The 18,388-nt window shown below is 36.3% G+C and overlaps 3 protein-coding genes across 4 annotated transcripts in view; 1 reads left to right on the forward strand and 2 right to left on the reverse strand.

The window, feature by feature from the left end:
• The window catches only part of LOC110047848 (NLR family CARD domain-containing protein 4-like), a 55,718-nt gene extending 45,441 nt beyond the window's left edge, over positions 1 to 10,277 (reverse strand). The window contains exons 1-4 of one of the 2 annotated variants that reach the window (XM_089278432.1): positions 10,028 to 10,275; positions 9,054 to 9,158; positions 866 to 917; positions 106 to 221 (exon numbers count right to left, since the gene is read on the reverse strand). The gene's annotated coding sequence lies outside the window, so the exon portion shown is untranslated. Of the gene's footprint in view, positions 1 to 105; positions 222 to 865; positions 918 to 9,053; positions 9,159 to 10,027 lie in introns of both variants that reach the window. The other variant, XM_089278431.1, reaches the window with a different exon arrangement.
• A 435-nt stretch (positions 10,278 to 10,712) lies between these two features.
• Positions 10,713 to 13,946, forward strand: LOC110058094 (uncharacterized). The gene has a single exon (XM_020764685.2). It carries the CDS (start codon positions 10,814 to 10,816, stop codon positions 12,308 to 12,310), a length of 1,497 nt encoding a protein of 498 aa, XP_020620344.2. The 5' UTR covers positions 10,713 to 10,813; the 3' UTR covers positions 12,311 to 13,946.
• LOC149098393 (uncharacterized) lies at positions 13,703 to 18,009 on the reverse strand. The gene is made up of 7 exons (XM_089278441.1): positions 17,859 to 18,009; positions 17,209 to 17,744; positions 16,849 to 16,909; positions 16,438 to 16,722; positions 15,538 to 16,037; positions 14,213 to 14,547; positions 13,703 to 13,764 (listed from the first exon to the last, which is right to left on the reverse strand). The coding sequence occupies exons 1-7, from the start codon at positions 17,977 to 17,979 to the stop codon at positions 13,761 to 13,763; spliced, it is 1,842 nt and encodes a 613-aa protein (XP_089134567.1). The 5' UTR covers positions 17,980 to 18,009; the 3' UTR covers positions 13,703 to 13,760.
• Between the last annotated feature and the right edge of the window lie 379 nt (positions 18,010 to 18,388).

Raw genomic sequence — 18,388 nt, forward strand, 5'->3', positions numbered from 1 at the left:
AGAAGTAAAGCTACAACACCCTGACACTTTGATACTAGAAATCTTGCTTGTAAGGTTGAAATATCTTATTGTCATATATTGTCTTTCAGGTCAATAAATACTCACCACCAATACTTTGATTATTGCTTTCATGGGCTTTTCATGATCAGAGTTGATCCGAGTCGATTCAGCCCAGACTGGTAATCTGAATTTTATCTGGTCCAACTTTTGTAGTCCTTCCTCTGCAAATTCAGTTAAACACATTTCCATAAATCCAGTCATTATAAATATTACTTCATTGCGATAGAAAAAGATTAAGGAGCGTGGGCGACATCAGTGGTTTCAGGATTAATAAATAATATATAAAATGCACAAACTTAGTCTTTCATCTTACTAGGCAAAATAGTAACACTGTGTGTGCGATACACACTGTACAGGTTTCCTGGGTGTCATCAGAGCACTGTTAAATGTCTCGAAAACTCAGACCTCAGACCCAAAAAACTCAGACGCCCTGGGTGTCTCAAAACCTCAGACCCAAATAACTTAGACAATCTGGGTGCCTCAAAACCTCAGACCCGAAAAACTCTGTTTGACTATTAAAGGTTTGTTCTGCTCAAAATTGAATTTGGGAGAATTAATCGAAGCATGAGTATCCATAATACATTGTAGGTTACATGTACAACGTGTATCTGTTTGGAACTATCAATTCTGCAATGTTACTCTATATTTGTCAAAATTCTCATGCAACCCACCTCACGCTAACTAAACTTGGCTTGAATGGCCTCTAAGTACATCAATTTGTAAAATTTGGTTTATACTTGTATGGCAACCAAAAAATGATACAAATGCTGGGTATTATTTTTGTGATCAAAGCGGAAGAATCTACCTCCACAGCTGATTTTTCTTTTTCTTTCTCTCTCTCTCCCCTCAGATTCTGCCTGCAGTAGATATGACATTGTAAACAAGTCATTTTGAAACGATCTGTGGCAAACCCTTCAAATGTTAACATACACTTGCTAAAACTGGAAATCTACATATCGATATATTTACACATATGAGTGGTGTCAGAATCCAGATTGTTAAAAAGAGGTTGCACATGAATACACTGCTGACAAGTTTTAAAAATGAACAGAAAAATAAATTTCAGCACCCTCATGACAACTTTGTATTCAGGGGGGTTCCCAAAGTAATTATTGTTTTTGTTTTTTTTGAAGCAAACAAAAGGCAAGAAGACTACATTTTTTAACTTGCCGCATCAAACTTGGGAAATATAAGAAAAAGTCCCTCACTGGAGCTAACACATAAGTGATATAAATTTCATCCTGAACGTTTTTAAAAAGTACATAATTATAACAAAAGTCACGAATGTTATGTAACATCCACAATGTTTTAACAATCTTTTTTCTTTTCTAAAATGACTACATAAAAGATTTTAAAAACATTCTTGTCACACAACTAGATATCCAAATATGGAAACACTTTGGCAAAAAGATATCTCTGGTAAACTGCAACATTTTCCAAATAATGGCAGCAAAACATTGGTCTAGATGTTACGTTGTAGACATTACACTTCTTGAACTTAAGTAAAAACATTTTGAAATGGGTTCTTAAAAGACAGAACATTACATGGCATAATTATGTCCTTCTAAATTTGCTCTAGTTTCACCTAACAGACTTTTGACAAAGACAGAGGCTTTCAAGTGGGTTGTAAACTACATGTACTCTGAAATTTCAACAATACATGTAGCTGCAGAAGAGGTTCTGCCACTCTGTTGAACATAATCATTTCTGACAGTTCTTACACCCTTCTACATGTACATGTATGCTTCCTATTACTTTCAAGAGTTTTTTTTCCACAGCTAGTTGCTCTGGAATTTCAAATGGTCCATTGATAAACTGAGGAACAACAACAGAAGCTGAAAAATGTTTGAATAGTGGACTCTTTTGTTTTGCCTTGTCTTAAGGCCAACAGTAAGTAATTGTGACAACTCTGTAAAGAAACCTTGAATTGAACAAAACGGCCATTTTTGTCTATTCTCTGGTAAAAGAAGTTAGTATATACCACACAAGTGAATAGTGCTTTTCGCGCGCTCTGATTGGTTAACTCAGAGGTGATTAGCAAGTACTATTCATCTCCGAGCAGCCAGTGTGAGAGATTTTAAAATTTCCAACCACTTGTCACACATAAAATAACATTTTGGTCCACTAATTATTCAGCTTGTGTGGCACTAAAACAAGTATTCACCTCAGTGTCGGTGAAAGTGATGGATATTTACCGAGCCGCAAAGCGGCAAAGTAAATATCCACCACTATTCACCTCCACTGACGTGAATAATTGTTAATTATTACTCTGGTGACCAGCATATGCCTCCAGGCTCAGAAATATCCCAAGAGCAGGCTCAAATGCAGGTTATACATCATGCAAAAAGCATGTTGTGTCCCCCAAACAGTGCTGTGATATTTCAGGGGTTTTACATGAGATGACAACCAGTTTCATTCATAATAACATAAAATATTTGCCTATATACATGTATATCTTGGTTAATATGACTGAGAACAATAAAAAAAATAATTTATCTATTCTTAGCAGTGATTCACAGAGTGTAATGTCTGTGACACTGGTAGTCACATCTGTGATGTTGAAGTTCAAGTAGATGTACCCTTGCAAAGTGCAAATGAAATCAGCCTTTTTAATGGGTCACACAACCCTGCATATATTTGGAACAGTTCATACATAAAGCCCTGATGCCTCACAGGAATTTTGAATAAACGCTAATGCGCTCAATATTGTGATTGTTTTTTATGTAATGTTCACGACAATGGTTTTTTTTTTTGTTTTTTTTGCTCCATTTCTCTAATAGAAATCAGTCAAGTGGAAAAATTGTACAGCCCAGTTAACATGTCAGTTGGCACAAACATGTTGATTTTTCTTAAATGCTAAACTGGATAACTCCTTTTTATCCTTTGTCTGTGGTAGATTTAATTTCACTATTGAGTCTGAATATAACATCTGCAACAGTGGAAATGCCCGTATACATGTACCTATGCTAATGCCTATCTATTAATTTCTTTCACAGGCTACATGAAAGTTGATGAACACTTAACCTGATGAACCCCAGTAACTCAAATTTGGATAACTCAAACTCCCGCGCTAACTCCAACCATGTCTCATTTCCCTTGGATTTGACCCTACTTTTCAGTCATTTTTACTTGGTTAACTCCAACTCAGATAACTCGAATTCCCAACTAACTCCAACTAAATTTTGTTTCCCTTGATCAAAATTTACCCCGATAACATGAATTTCTGATTCTTATAACTCGCCACGGATGCTCATTGAGATATCCATTAGCTTTTCCTATCGTGTGATCGCATTCTACCACTAGAACAAAGACTGGAGCAATTTGATTTTAATTACTGCAATGAACAGATCACGTATTTGACAGTTATTTACCAATCATAAGAGTCATACCAGATGTAGTGACTTTGCTGTCACAAATCAGAAGCAGTGTAAAGCAAATAGAGGCATTAGCAGAGGGAATCCTCCACTGCATTCATTTTTTGTGCCTAGGCAATAAGAACTTTACGGATAATAGAATGACCCCAACGCAAAAGGGAACATAAATTGAGTGTATTATATAAACTAAGTTACATTCACAGTATTGCATTGTCATATGAATGCATAATCGTTACAGAACAGTTGTAGTTACAAAATGTACTATTAGTTTCTCATGAAATAAGTTTAATTTGCACTGTATTGTATACCGAAGTGCTGAAAATCAATAAACTATTAATTATTAACTTGGAAGCTTGAATATTTTAATCGACCCCAATAACTCGATACCCCGCTAACTCGAACAGTTTTTCGTTTCCCTTCAGAGTTCGAGTTACTGGGGTTCTACTGTATTACATGTATTTCTTAGTTTTTTAACTTTATCAATTTATTTTCTTCAGAGATGTTAGCATGTTTTTGCTACCACGAAATTCGAAGTAACATAAAGATTTGGATTTGATTGATTGCTTGATTGATTGATTGATTGAGTGATTGATTGTTCAGTACTAGAGTGTAAATATACAAATTTTATTCTACTGAAATTTGAATATTTTGGCCACCAGGATTTTCACACTCAGCAGGAATCCCAGCAGGAATCCTGGAAGGATCCCACCAGAATTCCACCAACACTAAATTTGCCCTAAGAAAAATGTGCAGTATCTTCAGCTGGTGGCCAGTTCTGGTGGGAATCTCACCCTGATTCTGGAAATTAAATCTTTGTTAGAAAGTACAGAAACTTAATTGCCGCAGTCTTTCGCCCTTTTGCATACTTCTTAGCTGGAACATTACATAATGGACCACTTTAACGATGTCAAACAATGTCACACAATATAAACAATTTTTTGTATTTTTTCATTCTCACAAAAAACCTGCACCTCAATACATGTAGGTCAACTTATCGCATTAAATTTAATATACAAAGTATGTGCCAAGTTACATAGGAATCCATTGCAAATGCATGGAAATATGAGACTCCAAATTTCCCAATTTTTATAAAGAAATGTACATCAGTATGCAAGGGAGCAACTGGCATATATATTTTCTTTGTAAAAGTTGTCAAGTTTGGGGTCTCAAATTTTCATGCAGATTCTTATAAACTTCCCATATTTACTACATGTAACTTAGGCATACATGTAATACAATTTATCATCCAACTACAGCAAATACCATCCAAATACCAGTACAAATATACAGCGATATTGTACAGTTATTCATACAGTAGAAAACCTGTTTGCCATATAGGTTGGTGCGTGCACGCAAAACTGTCACACTCTCCCTCTTTCACCGATAGATTTATTGACTACAGCAGTTGGATAATATATCTCTTATTACACTGTAGATGTTTTGGTGTGTTAAGTATCACTATATATTTTTACTCGTTGTTTGTTTTGACTCGTCCTACGGGCTCGTCAAAATACAGCACAACTCGTAAAAATATATAGAGGATATCACACGGTGGCGAGAAGATATAAATTTTATGTTCTCGTGGGAAGAACAATATCTCACTCATTCGCTGCGCTCACATGTGAGATACTGTTCTTGCCACGAGAACATAACGTGTAATGTTCTTTTTATTATATAGACATACTGAGGACGATTTTCCAAAGATTTCCGAGCACTTTCTGAAGATTTCTGAAGATTCTCCAAAACTTGTCCGAAGGTCACACAAACATTGCCGAAGATTTTCCGAAAATTTCCGAAGATTTCCAAAGATTTCCGAAGATTACCAAAGATTGCCGAAGACTTTCGAGGAAGACCCGAAAATGTTTTGATCATACACCAACGAATTTAAGTACAATTTAAGAGACAAACTTTTTTTTTTTTTTTTAATTTTTTTTTTATTTACCAATGACATACGTTACTTACATTAAAGTTACTTACAGAAGAATAAAATACCTACAATTAACTTACAATCAAAAATAAATATATAATTAGCTTACGATAACAACTCTACAATATACAATGATGAGGAACACACTTATATATTAACTAACAGTACCGAGATTATTTACTAATAGATTATTCACATGAAATATACAAACGCGATTACATTGCTCACAAAAATTAATGCTAACAATACTAGTAAAAAAAAAAAAAACAGTTACAGTTGTCATGCTGTTCAAAAAGTTCAAATAATAATAATGCCATCTACGTGATTAACAAAAAAAATGAAATAATACATAAATTAATTTGGGATAAGTACACACTTTTTTTTAAAATAATCTTTCTTTTTGATCTTACTTTCCGTTTCATATTTGATGGCAATTTTAGTACGAAATCCTTGAATTGTGGGTTGAATTTGGCATCTTCTGCAGTCCCATATAAGTAGTTTACCAATGATTATAAAATAGTTCAGTAAGTTGAGTAAAGGGCATGGTTTGGATAATATTCCAAATAAAACATCTTGGAGGGAAAGATGAACCTGCTGATTTGAGATTTGGTGCCAGTAACCTTGAAACTCACTCCAGAATCGTTTAACAAAGGAGCAATGATAAAGTAGGTGGTATAAAGTTTCCAGTTCTGCCTTGCAAAATGAACATAGATCGTCTGTTTTAAAGCCTATTTTGTGTAATTTTGAATTAGTGTACAGAATAGAGTTGAGCACTTTGAATTGAAATCCTTTCACATAAGACTCAAGAACAACAGAGTGTGGCAGACTGAAGATTTGTCTCAGCTGATCGATAGAAAAGTTAAAATCGTTCTGCAGTTTGTTTATGATATTAGGCAATTGTGCTATTTTGCGAACAAGAAGTGAGTAATAGTCTTTTGATTTCTTTTTTCTGACGTCGAAGATGTTGTCATCAATAAAGAAGGATGGAGGAGCTAAAGATGGACAGGAAATGATATTCTTTAAAAAGGACGGTATAGAATGGCGAAGGCCAGCCCATTGCAAATACATAATATTGGCTATCTTGTCAGACCAGTGGCTGAGTGCGTCATTTATAGTTAAATCAAAATGTAGGTCTTGGATACGAATCACTCCCGCCTCAAAATACTTTTTGTAGAAGACTGGTCTTTTTTCGATACGAATTTCCTTATTATTCCAAATAATATTTTGCCAATCTCCTTGAGAGGCAAAGGAATCACGAAACTCCGACCACCATGAGAGCATTTCACTGTAGAACTGAGAGAAGATGTTGTAATCCTTTATATCATAGTTACAATTTAAAAAGAAAAACCCTCCCATGGGATCCAGCAAGTGTTTTAGATATGATTTCCATGTTCCGTTGTTGTCATCAAATATACGTTTTATCCATGCCAGCCTTAAAGACTTAATCATGCAATTTATATCAATCATTTTTAAACCACCTTCCTTGTATTTATTTATAGCCGAAACTCGAGTGACCTTATCCGTCCCATTCCATAAAAATTTGAATAACAGTTGATTCAATTCTTTCACTAATTCTTTAGGTGTAGTCAGTACCGAGCAGACATAAACAAACTTTGGAATAAGAAATGATTTGATGATTGTAACCTTGCCGTACACAGATAATCCTCTAGAGGACCAGATGTTGATAAGTTTTTTAATACTATCCAAACGTTCAATGAAATTCTTTTCTTTTAATAGTTTTGGGTCGTACGTGAAGTATACCCCTAGTGCTTTAATTGGCTCGTTAGGCCATTTAATGCCAAATGGTTGTGCTTTGTTTCCTTTTGATGAACCAATCCACATACCCTCGGTTTTTGTGTTATTGATCTTGAGGCCTGAGATATTCTTAAAAAGGTCTAATACTTGAAATAGTACTTTGGCCGAGCTAGTGTTGGCGAGCATTGCTGTTGTGTCATCAGCGTATTGTAATAGTTTTGTCTCTTCCTTGCCAATAGAGATACCCTTTATAGCTGGATTTTGACGAATGGCGATTGCTAACGTTTCTACAGCTACAATGAAAAGATAAGGAGAAGGTGGATCTCCCTGTCTAACGCCTCGTTCAAGTTTAAAAGGTTTTGAAATCATGCCGTTGTTAATTATGCAGCTTTGTATGTTTTTGTAGAACAGTTTTACCCAGCGGAGAAAGTCGGAACCAAAATTAAAAGCTTCAAGGCATTTCAAGAGGAAATCCCATTCAATACTATCGAATGCCTTTTGAAAATCAATGAAAATCATTAAACCAGAGATGTTTTCTTTAACAGTCGAATCCATAATATCATAGATGGAGTGAATGGTTTCGCCGATAAAACGATCTTTAATATACCCTGTTTGATTATGATGAATGATATAAGGTAAGACATTTTTAATTCTCGAGGCTATCACCTTAGACATAATTTTCGCGTCCACGTTAACAAGAGAAATTGGGCGCCAATTTTCAATGAGAGAACGATCTTTACCTCTTTTTTCTATGAGTGTGATAAACGCTTGCTTTTGAGATTGGGACATCTCTCCTTTTTCGAAACAATCATTAACACATCTAATAAAGCAATCGCTGATTAAAGGCCAAAATTTTTTGTAGAACTCGATCGGAATTCCATCGTTCCCTGGAGTTTTGTTGTCTTGAAAAGTATCAAGAAGACGTAAACATTCCTCCGAAGAGATTTTACCTTCACATGATTTTTTTTGCTCTTCAGTTAATGTAGGAATATTTAAATCATTTAAAAAGGAATCAATTTTAAGTTCCATGTCCAGAAGAATATTATAAGTCTTGTACAAATCACAGTAGAATTGTTCTACTTCCTTTAGTATACAGAATGGATCCGTTTTGATTGCCCTGTTTATATGCAGTTTTCGTATGTGTTTCTTAACATGATTTCTTTTTTCTAAGTTTAAGAAGTATTTTGTACTCTTCTCGCCTTGTTCATGCCATCTGGCGCGTGCACGCACAATAATTCCTTTTGTTTTCTCTTCGTAAAATGATTCTAATTGTTTCTGTATCAGTGAAATCATCGATATCTTCACTAGTGAGGATATGGAAAATACGCCACTCAAGTCCCGGATGTGGTTTCGTATGAATTTTACGAGTGGTGTATTTTCCAGTAAAACACTCATAATAATAATATAATAATAGTATTGGTGAGTAGTATCACTGTATAATAAACAGTGATACTACACACCAAAACATCTAATAAGATATACCGGTATGCACATAATGTACGTGTAAATCGAGAGCTGAAGCTTATTTTTTTAAATCGGAAAGGTTAAAGCATGACATCGTCAAATTGATTGATATTAATTTTCATCGATTATTTATCGATTTCACGATTGGTCAAGCCCAAATAAATAATAAAAATTAACCGCACAGAGTTCTAAATTGGGTAATAACGACACAGCACACACTGTAAGCCAATGGGAAAAGCATGGCTCGCATGCAAATACCATCTTATTGAAAGCGAAAGCTAAGCTTATTTACTCTGTGCATTGTAAATTGCGATTGAGCTTTCATGCACTTCTGTTAAAAACAACATGACCCATCAAACTAGCTAAAATATCAATATCAGTCTTACACTAACCTTCCCAATGCAAAACGAGCTAAATATTGTTCAATTAGTTCCCGAAATTAAGTCAAGACTACATGATGACATTTAGCATACCTCAATGGCGTCCTCGACCACCGCGGCACTGGATCGCAGAACCACCAATCTCGATGATGAGTAACAGTGCAGTCTTTACATAACAAGATTAACTATTTTTCTCATCTGAGGGCACAAAAAGAAGCGTACTGAGATTACACGCCGTCTATAAAAGTGACAGCGAAGCACCTCGTCGCAATTGCCAAGCACGTCAAGGAATTCACGGCATGCAGACGCTCTTTGGGCCCAGACGCTCTCACGCAAGATTGCATGACGAGCCCAAAGAGCGTCTGCGCAAGAGGTACCTAAAACTTTGGAAAATTAAGGTGATCTTATCCCCAGAAAAATTAAGTTTTCCCCGAGACCACATTCTGAAACATGAACATTCAACATCTCTGAGCATTTGCAAAGAAGTATTTTGAAACGATTTTGCTCTTTCTAACAATCAAAAGTGCTCACAAGAATGGGTTCATGTAATTCAATACATTTCAACTATATTTCATGATATTTTAGGTGTAACGTTGTGTACAGTGAGAATTCTACATTATGGTCATGAACATTGTTTTCCTTGATCAGCATAAGAAGGAACATAAGAACCTGGAAATTAACTTTCCCAGCATTACAAAGTTTGAAACCCAACCGTGGATCCTCATTCAGCCGGTAATATGTTGATCAAATTGCCAATAAAAGTTCAACTTTAGCTAACATATGTTGCATAGTCAGCCTTGATATCAGTTAAGTCTTATAATCAGCCATGGATATGGTTAAGTTAAATCAATTTCATCAATTGACAATTTTAACTGGGTAGGCAAATCGGCTAACGATCAATGATCGGAGCAGGAAATTGATAAATCGACAAGCGACGTCGCGCAAGAATTTGAAGCAAAGAAACTTTGGCCAAGAAATCTTGATTTTCTGAAATCTTTATCGAATCTTAGATCTACTGCCATTCAAAGACGGCGAATGAAAGCCAACAAACTCTAGCTTATACTTACCAGTCGTCCGACTTAGCGCACTGCTGGTAGACGAATTAAAACTGAAAGCGACAAGGAAATCCATCACGGAAAGGCGAGTCACGTGATTCATTAAGAGTTCCTCGTTTCCAAGTCCTCTCTGTGGCAGCGCTATATTCCAGAACGCTAGGGTAACCCACAGTTTTCAAAATAACTACCGAAAATGAGGCTGTAAAGCGCTCTTTTCCCTATGTTCAGCCGGGCAAAATCAAACGGTTTCAAATAACGCCTTGTACTATGGTTGCCGAAAAGTAGCATAATTCGACGAAAAATATTTTCATTCGATAAATGACATATTTTCATTCGCTAAAAATATTTTCATTCGATAAATGACATATTTTCATTCGCTAAAAATATTTTCATTCGATAAATGACATATTTTTATTTGCTAAAAATATTTTTATTCGCTAAATGACATATTTTTATTCACTAAAAATATTTTCATTCGATAAATGACATATTCTTATTCGCTAAAAATATTTTCATTCGAAATGACATATTTTCATTCGTTAAAATATTTTTATTCGATAAATGACATATTTTTATTCGTTAAAATATTTTCATTCGATAAAAATATATTTGTTAGATAAAACCGTTTCCATGCTCCTTTTTGCATTCGATAAAAACTATTTTTATTCGATGTTTTTTTCATTTGGTGAAGATACTTTCGATAAAGTCACGTGACCCAAGGAGGCATGGCCACAAAGCATTACGACACGGTTACAAAGCTTCCCGCCATTATCCAAAATCTTTAGGATATGTCTTAAAATGGCGACAAATCTAGACCTAGATGCAACAGCAGATGCAATTACTTGGAATGATTTTTTTATATTTGCTGAAAATATACTGGATAGATGCGAACACAGTGCCAGAATTATAAACTTAGAGTTCCACTCAGCGGCCCTGCTTTTCAATTGTCTTGACCGTGTACTCTCCGTTCTGCGAAGTGTCCTTGATCAGAGTGAGGATCTATGTTGTAGAAACAATTTACTGCAGCTCTGCGATTGTTTTTCCGAAATACATCAGTTCTGGTTTGAGAGGATGACTGAAATAGGTAGGAGAACAGTAAGTCTTGTCGATTTAGGATCGCGTAGCGTTGCACATACATCGCAACCTGGAAGACCAAAGTTCGTCATTGCAGAGGAACTTCTTGAAAATCTTAGAAGCCTAGGGTGTACCTGGAATCAGATTGCACAGATGCTACGAGTATCAAGATGGACTATCTATCGTAGAGTGGAAGAGTATGGGTTGGGCTGCAGCAGGTGGTCAAATATAAGCGATGACCAACTCGACGAGGTTATTCGCGGCTTTGTATCTCGACATGGAACGACAACTGGACAGTCGTATTTGTTAGGGTATATTCGATCTCTGGGCCATCTCGTACAGCGTGAACGCGTCCGTGCAGCAATCAATAGGGTTGACCCTGAAAACAGTGCTCTTCGATGGGCAACGGTAATAACAAGGAGGGTGTACAGTGTAGCTTGGCCCAACTCGTTATGGCACATAGATGGGCATCATAGTCTAATACGATGGGGATTTGTAGTCCATGGCTGTATCGACGGCTTTTCTAGAATGATTACATTTTTAAGATGTTCAACCAACAATCGGGCAGATACAGTCATGTCAGCCTTTCAGAGGGCAGTACAACAGTTTGGTGTGCCTTCTCGCGTAAGAGGTGATCATGGTGGTGAAAATGTAGAGGTTGCAAGATTTATGGTTCAAGAAAGGGGCGAAGGAAGAGGCAGTTTTATTGCAGGGCCATCCACAAGAAATCAAAGGATTGAGCGTTTATGGAGAGAAGTATTCCGTTGTGTTTCTTTTTTATTTTATGCCGTTTTTTATTCTTTGGAAGAGAGTGGTTACTTGAGTGTCAGTAACCCTCTGCAGATGTTTTTACTACATCAAGTGTTCCTTCCACGAATCAATGTTGCCCTTGATGAGTTTACAAAAGCATCTAATTTGAGGCCAGTACGAACCGAGCGCAACTGGTCACCTGAGAGGCTGTGGGTCAATGGCATGCTTAATCGACAAATGCAGAACGAGGCAGTTACCCAAGATATGATAGAATGGTATGGTACTGACCCAGAGGGCCCGTCTCCTTTGCAGGAACATGGATCTGTTGAAGTTGAAGACATCGAGAATCCTTTCCCAGAAGAATTGTTCGAAGAATTCAGACAGCTAATTAATCCAATGGCTGAATCTGGCAGCTTTGGTATAGACATATATTTGAGTGCCCTTGAGGCTTACCGTGAGTTGCTTGAGTAACTTTGAATTTTCCTCTGACAACCTGTAAGTCATACAACAGACCAGCAATATGCTGAAGTTCTTCAACTGTATAATGCAGGCTTCTAAAATTTGGAAACGGCACGTTTTATGTGCTAAATGCAATCTTGAAATAAAAAGGAACATGTAACTACTTGTTGAAGTTCAAAATAAGTTCATTTTTGATTGACCTAATTTTTTAACCAAACTGAACTAATTTTTTCTTGTTTCAAAATTGTTATGTAAATGAACATGATTCAAGCAAAAAATAATACTTAGAACTGGCTACAAAAATTAAACAATGACTAAAATTAAAACAGAACACGTACATTTACATCTGTTTCTGAGTAATGTTAAGCCAAGTTGATAATTTTACTGCAGTTTTCCTTTCAAACTAGACTGAAAGCATTCATTAGCTAATTTTAATGAAATCCTTGTTTACGTTTTTTTTTCTTCCACAATAAAAGGCAGTTGTTGGGACTCGACTTATCTACTGTAAACATTGTTTTCATCCAATTGCTACTTGAATTCCCATAGACCACGTTGGCAGCAGAAAAGGGGATGGGAAAAACAATATATACAGTAAGCTTTCAGTGGTGTCCAGACTGAATGTGCCTCGCATTAAAACTCTTGTAGCAGCCACAGCCAGCATGTACATGATACTTTCCATCTAAAAATATCAATGTTGGGTATGAAAAAAGGAGCAAAAAGTGTAATAATTTATTTCAAGTATCACCTGTCAATGGCAACCTAATAGTAACTAACATTACAATAAAGAAACAGTTTTGCCTTGAAAAAGTCCACTGAACATGAGTGTTTCCGGTTGCAAATGAAAACAGGAGCTTTCAATACAGGCTTTCTATGTAAACAGTTTCAACTGAGCATACTTTGTAACTAGAAGTATTATTTTCATTCATTTTATATTTTTAGTAGTCTATTGCCCACAAACTTATCAATGACAGGGAATATTGATTAAACGTTACAACTTTGATACAACTACATGCATAAACTAACCCAACGGGCATGCTGTTTAATTATAAAAGCACTTGGAACATGCATGCTTTATCAAGTGGATATCAACATATATGGAACATCAATAACAACTTATTCTTTCATAATTTCCATTTTTTAAATAACCAAAACCAAAACAGTTTGTGAATATTTTCCTTTGTTTTTAAGATGTCAACAAAAGTTTCTAGTTAAATTCTCAGACACTTAAAATTTGCCAAAGCCTTCACCACCATAAAGGAGACTTGTTAGGCAAGATTGCTTGAAATCCTCATAGCAACTGTGGGCTACTGGTAGAGAAATAGTAGAAAAACAGGTGCTGGCTTCAAGTAGTTTCTTGGAAGGATCACTGTTGTATGTCACTTCAAACTGATCGTGGGAGTGCAACTGGGTACTACCAGAAATAAACCTTACCAGGGTTTTCACAATAGACTTGCCTGTGTTTTCATCTGAAATAAAATCATATTTCACAATAAACACCTACTGGGATATAAAAGCATACATTCAGTTGCTATGGACATTGCAAGATTTCAGCAGACTTACCACTGAAAATAACTAAAACAGACACAAATATAATCATGTGTTTATCCATCTAAATCCTGTGGAAAAGACAAAAATTACTTGACCAAAACTGGAATGAAAATGAAGTACACTGCAGCAAGTGCTGTACATGTGCAAATTGACGAAGGGCATAGTAAGCTTTGTTATTTATTTCTTAGTAAGGAAATTTGTTGGAAATACATTGTTTTATGAATAAAAATTGCTTTGTTAAGCTTCACATTTTATGCTGTCATGCAGTGTACTTCACTAACTTTTGGCAATATCTAACCTTTCAGGGAAGATGATTCATCAATGAATTTGTAGAACCATTCACATGCTAGCTTCTGTTCTGCAGACCTGGTGTCATGTTGACCATAAATGCCTGTCCTCGTGCGTTCTTTCACCATAGTTGCATCAATGTCAACGTCATCTTTGGTTGGAAACACTTCCTTAGAAATGCTTGAGTTTTCCCGCAGTATTCTTCCTAATCCCATACAGTCAAGTCCTTTAAAAAAAGAGTCCATTGCCAGGGTCCTTGTGATGATAACCTCTGCTGTCATAAGGTCTTTGATTGCCTTGTCCTTATTCAACTTGGTAAGTGGCACATCACTGAGACCATGGCTTACAATCTTTTCTTCCAATTTCTCTCTGTCATCAGCGGTGAGTTCCTCCAGGTCATCTTTGCTAAGCACCTAAACATAATTTTTTTTTTAATTAAAGTTAAAACACCTAGCTTTTTAATTGATCCAAGGTCTCAGGTTTCCTCAGGTGTTTGAGTGGCAATCAATAGAAATGTATCAGGTCTTCAAGTCTATTACAGGATAAAAGGAGAGGAAGTCTTGCCTTTGTGGTCAGTAGCGTTTAGATCTGTACATGAGCCAGGATTTCATGTCTAATTTCTCGTGTTCACAGTGTAGTGTTTTTTGCATTGAGTCAGTGTTTTCCTTGAGCATTAGTGTTTTAAGAGTGAGGACTCTTCTCAGAGGCTTTTTCTGATGGGTGACTGTTTTTCTCCCCTCCACATAGGGGGTCATGACTTATTTGCCAGGATTTGCCAGCCATGGTAGTGGTCTCCATCTAGGAATGGTTGAAGCTCCTGAATGTCTCAGGCACCCAACCTCCACTTTCCAAGGCAGTTGTCAAATAGTTATTGTAATAATTTATGAAGGTTAGCCTCAAAGTCAATATTGTGATGTCATGTTTGCCATAGACCGTGGCTAAGTTAACTATATTTATTATATGGCTAGCTCCATGAGCAGACAAGATGAGCCAAATCCTGTGCTGTGATTGGCTACCAGAGCAGGCAAGATGGAGTAATTTGGCAGCTCTGGACTACCTGCTGCGTCCTGCGAGAAAAATTTCCCCGAAAACCATATGATAAATCCTTTATTCATCAAGCTATTTCAGTCAAGATGGCTGGATATTGGCCTCATTCTTTTTTTGCAAGTTTATGGACCTTGACTCCATCTCGGTCCATAAACACACAAAAAAAGAACTTGGCCAATATCCAGCCATCTTGACCTCACCCGTGGTCAATATCCCATATATATAACTGTATAGATTAGCTGCCCAAGCAAAGAAAGACAGAAAATTAGAAAATTGCATTCTCCATTCTTGATCTTTCAGGAAAAAAATTGTCTACATAGTTGAAAAAGTGCAATTAAAAATTAAAATAATCTCACCTTTGATTCAATAATATTCCTGAGCTCAATGTCAGGAAGATCTTCAGTAGTGACAAGTTGTTCAGCCTTGGTAACTGAGCCAGTTTCAATGTACTTGACCACAGCGGGAGAGAGACCAACAAAACCATCACAACCATGTAAAACACTGTGAGCAACTATTTTACCTGCGATTTCAAATAAACCTTCAGAAATAGCATCTACACCATAGAGTGGGACCAAATGGCCTTCAGCACCCCCAAACAGTTGCAAATTGTATAAGGGATCAACTCTACACAGACTCTGAATAGCTTGGGAAAAGAACTCTTTCTTAGGTCCCCCCATGTCAGCTCCTAGTTCTCCGACAAAACAAACATCTGGCTCTTGTCTGAGATTAAGCTTTGGATTCTTGTAGATGCACAAAAGCTGTCTCACAGATGAGATTTGCAACCTATTAAATTCTATGAATTGTCTTCCTCTTTCCACTTGTTTCCTGTATTCCTGTAGTGTAGATTTGTCAAGGCCTGAAAAACAAAATAGTAAAAAGGTTTTCATGCTGTTACAACTTTAATGTATATATACAGTTCTGTACATGAATATAGTTAATTCATGCATGTTGTATTCCAATCAAATTTAGTAAACTAAAGCATAATAAATAATATCAACATTTCCTTCACATTATCAACCCTTTACAACAGTATGATTGCAACACTGATATACAAGCAATGCCAAAACCTTAATATTTGCATTGCTGAGCAAGCAAAATAAATAAAATGATGATTAAATTATACGTCATCACGTGCAGGTCAATTAGAATAATCAACCAGGCTGTCTGGGAGGGACTGATACTGCCTTAGTACATCACATATCATGATGAATAGCAACAGTCATAACAATCAAAAGTACCATTACATTAAAACTTACATGATGTGCTATCATCATTGCCAACACCAAGAATCTCAGATATTGCATCATGAATTGTTGCTGATGCCATAAGAACTTCCTCAAGATATGCTTTGTCATGGGTGGGAAACATTTGAGTTAACTGATTAAGGCAGCTTAGGCTGTGAGAGGGACTGAAGGATGGAACAGCACATGATGGGAAGGTGGACTGTCGTGTATTCTGCTTACACTGAGGGGCTGGATGTTCTGTATCCATCTGATTTTGCAGGATGGCCAAAGCTGTAGGATCATCAGGTGAAGTTACTGCTGACAGAAAATGGTGGTATACATTGAAATAAATTACCCTTACTAGGAAAAGGTTTCTGCAATTACAATAATGTATAAAAACAAAGTATAATTCTGTGGACAAAAGAGACTGGAATAACAGCATACCTTCTGTAGAGATGTTGGTAGATCCACCATCACTTACAGAGTGGCAGTCATACTCAGAATGCTACAAAACATAACACAAACGCTTTACATATACATCTCTATATCAAACTTGATACCATACAGTTTGCTGTCAATTGTCTTCTTAGACCTCTTTGCCCCTTGTGAGGCACAGGGCTTCCACTTGTTCCATGCTATCACATGTACCTGGCTGTTTCAATATAAGCTACATTTTAGAATAACAAGGGTTTAAACTACATGCTATGTCCATTTTACTATTATTACTTATGAATGTAAACTGTATGGTATACTGTTGGCATGGCAATAATAAAAAAAAGACTTATACTGTATTGTTACCCATACCTCAGTATTAGAGGACATACCACCTTTTTCTTCTTGCTCTGTCAGATATGACAGTAGCCGTATGTAGATCTTTCCCTGTCCACAGAGGTTTTTGACATGCTTGAAATCCCACTTGTGTCCAGTGGCTACAAATGGAACCGAAACTCTCTTGGACTGCACTTTAACAAACTCGAAGTCATCAGGTTTGATATCATGTGCTAGCTGCTCAACAGCCTGGACAATCTTGGCCCTAACCGTATCTTCCGAGTCCTCTGTGGTGAAGTCAACCTCAGCGTGCCCCAATATTTGGTCATTAGTTAAGTGATATGTATGTTCATTTGAGGGTGCAAGAACCAGAACTGTTTTGCAAAACTCTTTAACAGCTGGAACAGCATATCTCTTCCTATCCAGACGGGGTCTTTTAGGAAAGCTTGACTTACCATTACTCGTCATGCTATTTGATCTCATTATGTCTCTTGCTCGATTAAGAACTTGCTGATGTTGAGCTAAACGCTGATCCTGACTACTTCCAAGTTGTTGTGGTGTCTGTGGTGCGACTATAAAAAACACACGAACTTTTTGTAAGTTGCAGTAGACTTCTGTAGACTTCACTAAAGAGCGACTTTGTTCGCTGCAAGGTATCATTTAAAAATTACTACATTGGCACTCACTCCGTGCAGTCTGAGGACAATTTCCAGTATTTCTGATGGCAAAGTACTCACTGATGGCCTGCCTCACTTCACTCCGTATGATCGAGCGATTTAATTCCCTGTTTCCATCCATCCTCTGCATTTTGACAACATAAAATATGGCCGATGGCGGGAAGCTTTGTAACCGTGCCGTAATGCTTTGTGGCCATGCCTCCTTAGTCACGTGACTTTATCGAAAGTATATTTTATCAAATGAAAAAAAACATCGAATAAAAATAGTATTTATCGAATGCAAAAAGGAGCATGGAAACGGTTTTATCGAACAAATATATTCTTATCGAATGAAAATATTTTAACGAATGAAAATATGTCATTTATCGAATAAAAATATTTTTAGCAAATAAAAATATGTCATTTATCGAATGAAAATATTTTTAGTGAATAAAAATATGTCATTTAGCGAATAAAAATATTTTTAGCAAATAAAAATATGTCATTTATCGAATGAAAATATTTTTAGCGAATGAAAATATGTCATTTATCGAATGAAA

This window comes from Orbicella faveolata, unplaced genomic scaffold, assembly GCF_042242905.1.
Source record: "Orbicella faveolata isolate gen_17 unplaced genomic scaffold, um_ofav_v1 contig_46, whole genome shotgun sequence".
In the NCBI taxonomy this organism is placed as follows: domain Eukaryota; kingdom Metazoa; phylum Cnidaria; class Anthozoa; order Scleractinia; family Merulinidae; genus Orbicella; species Orbicella faveolata.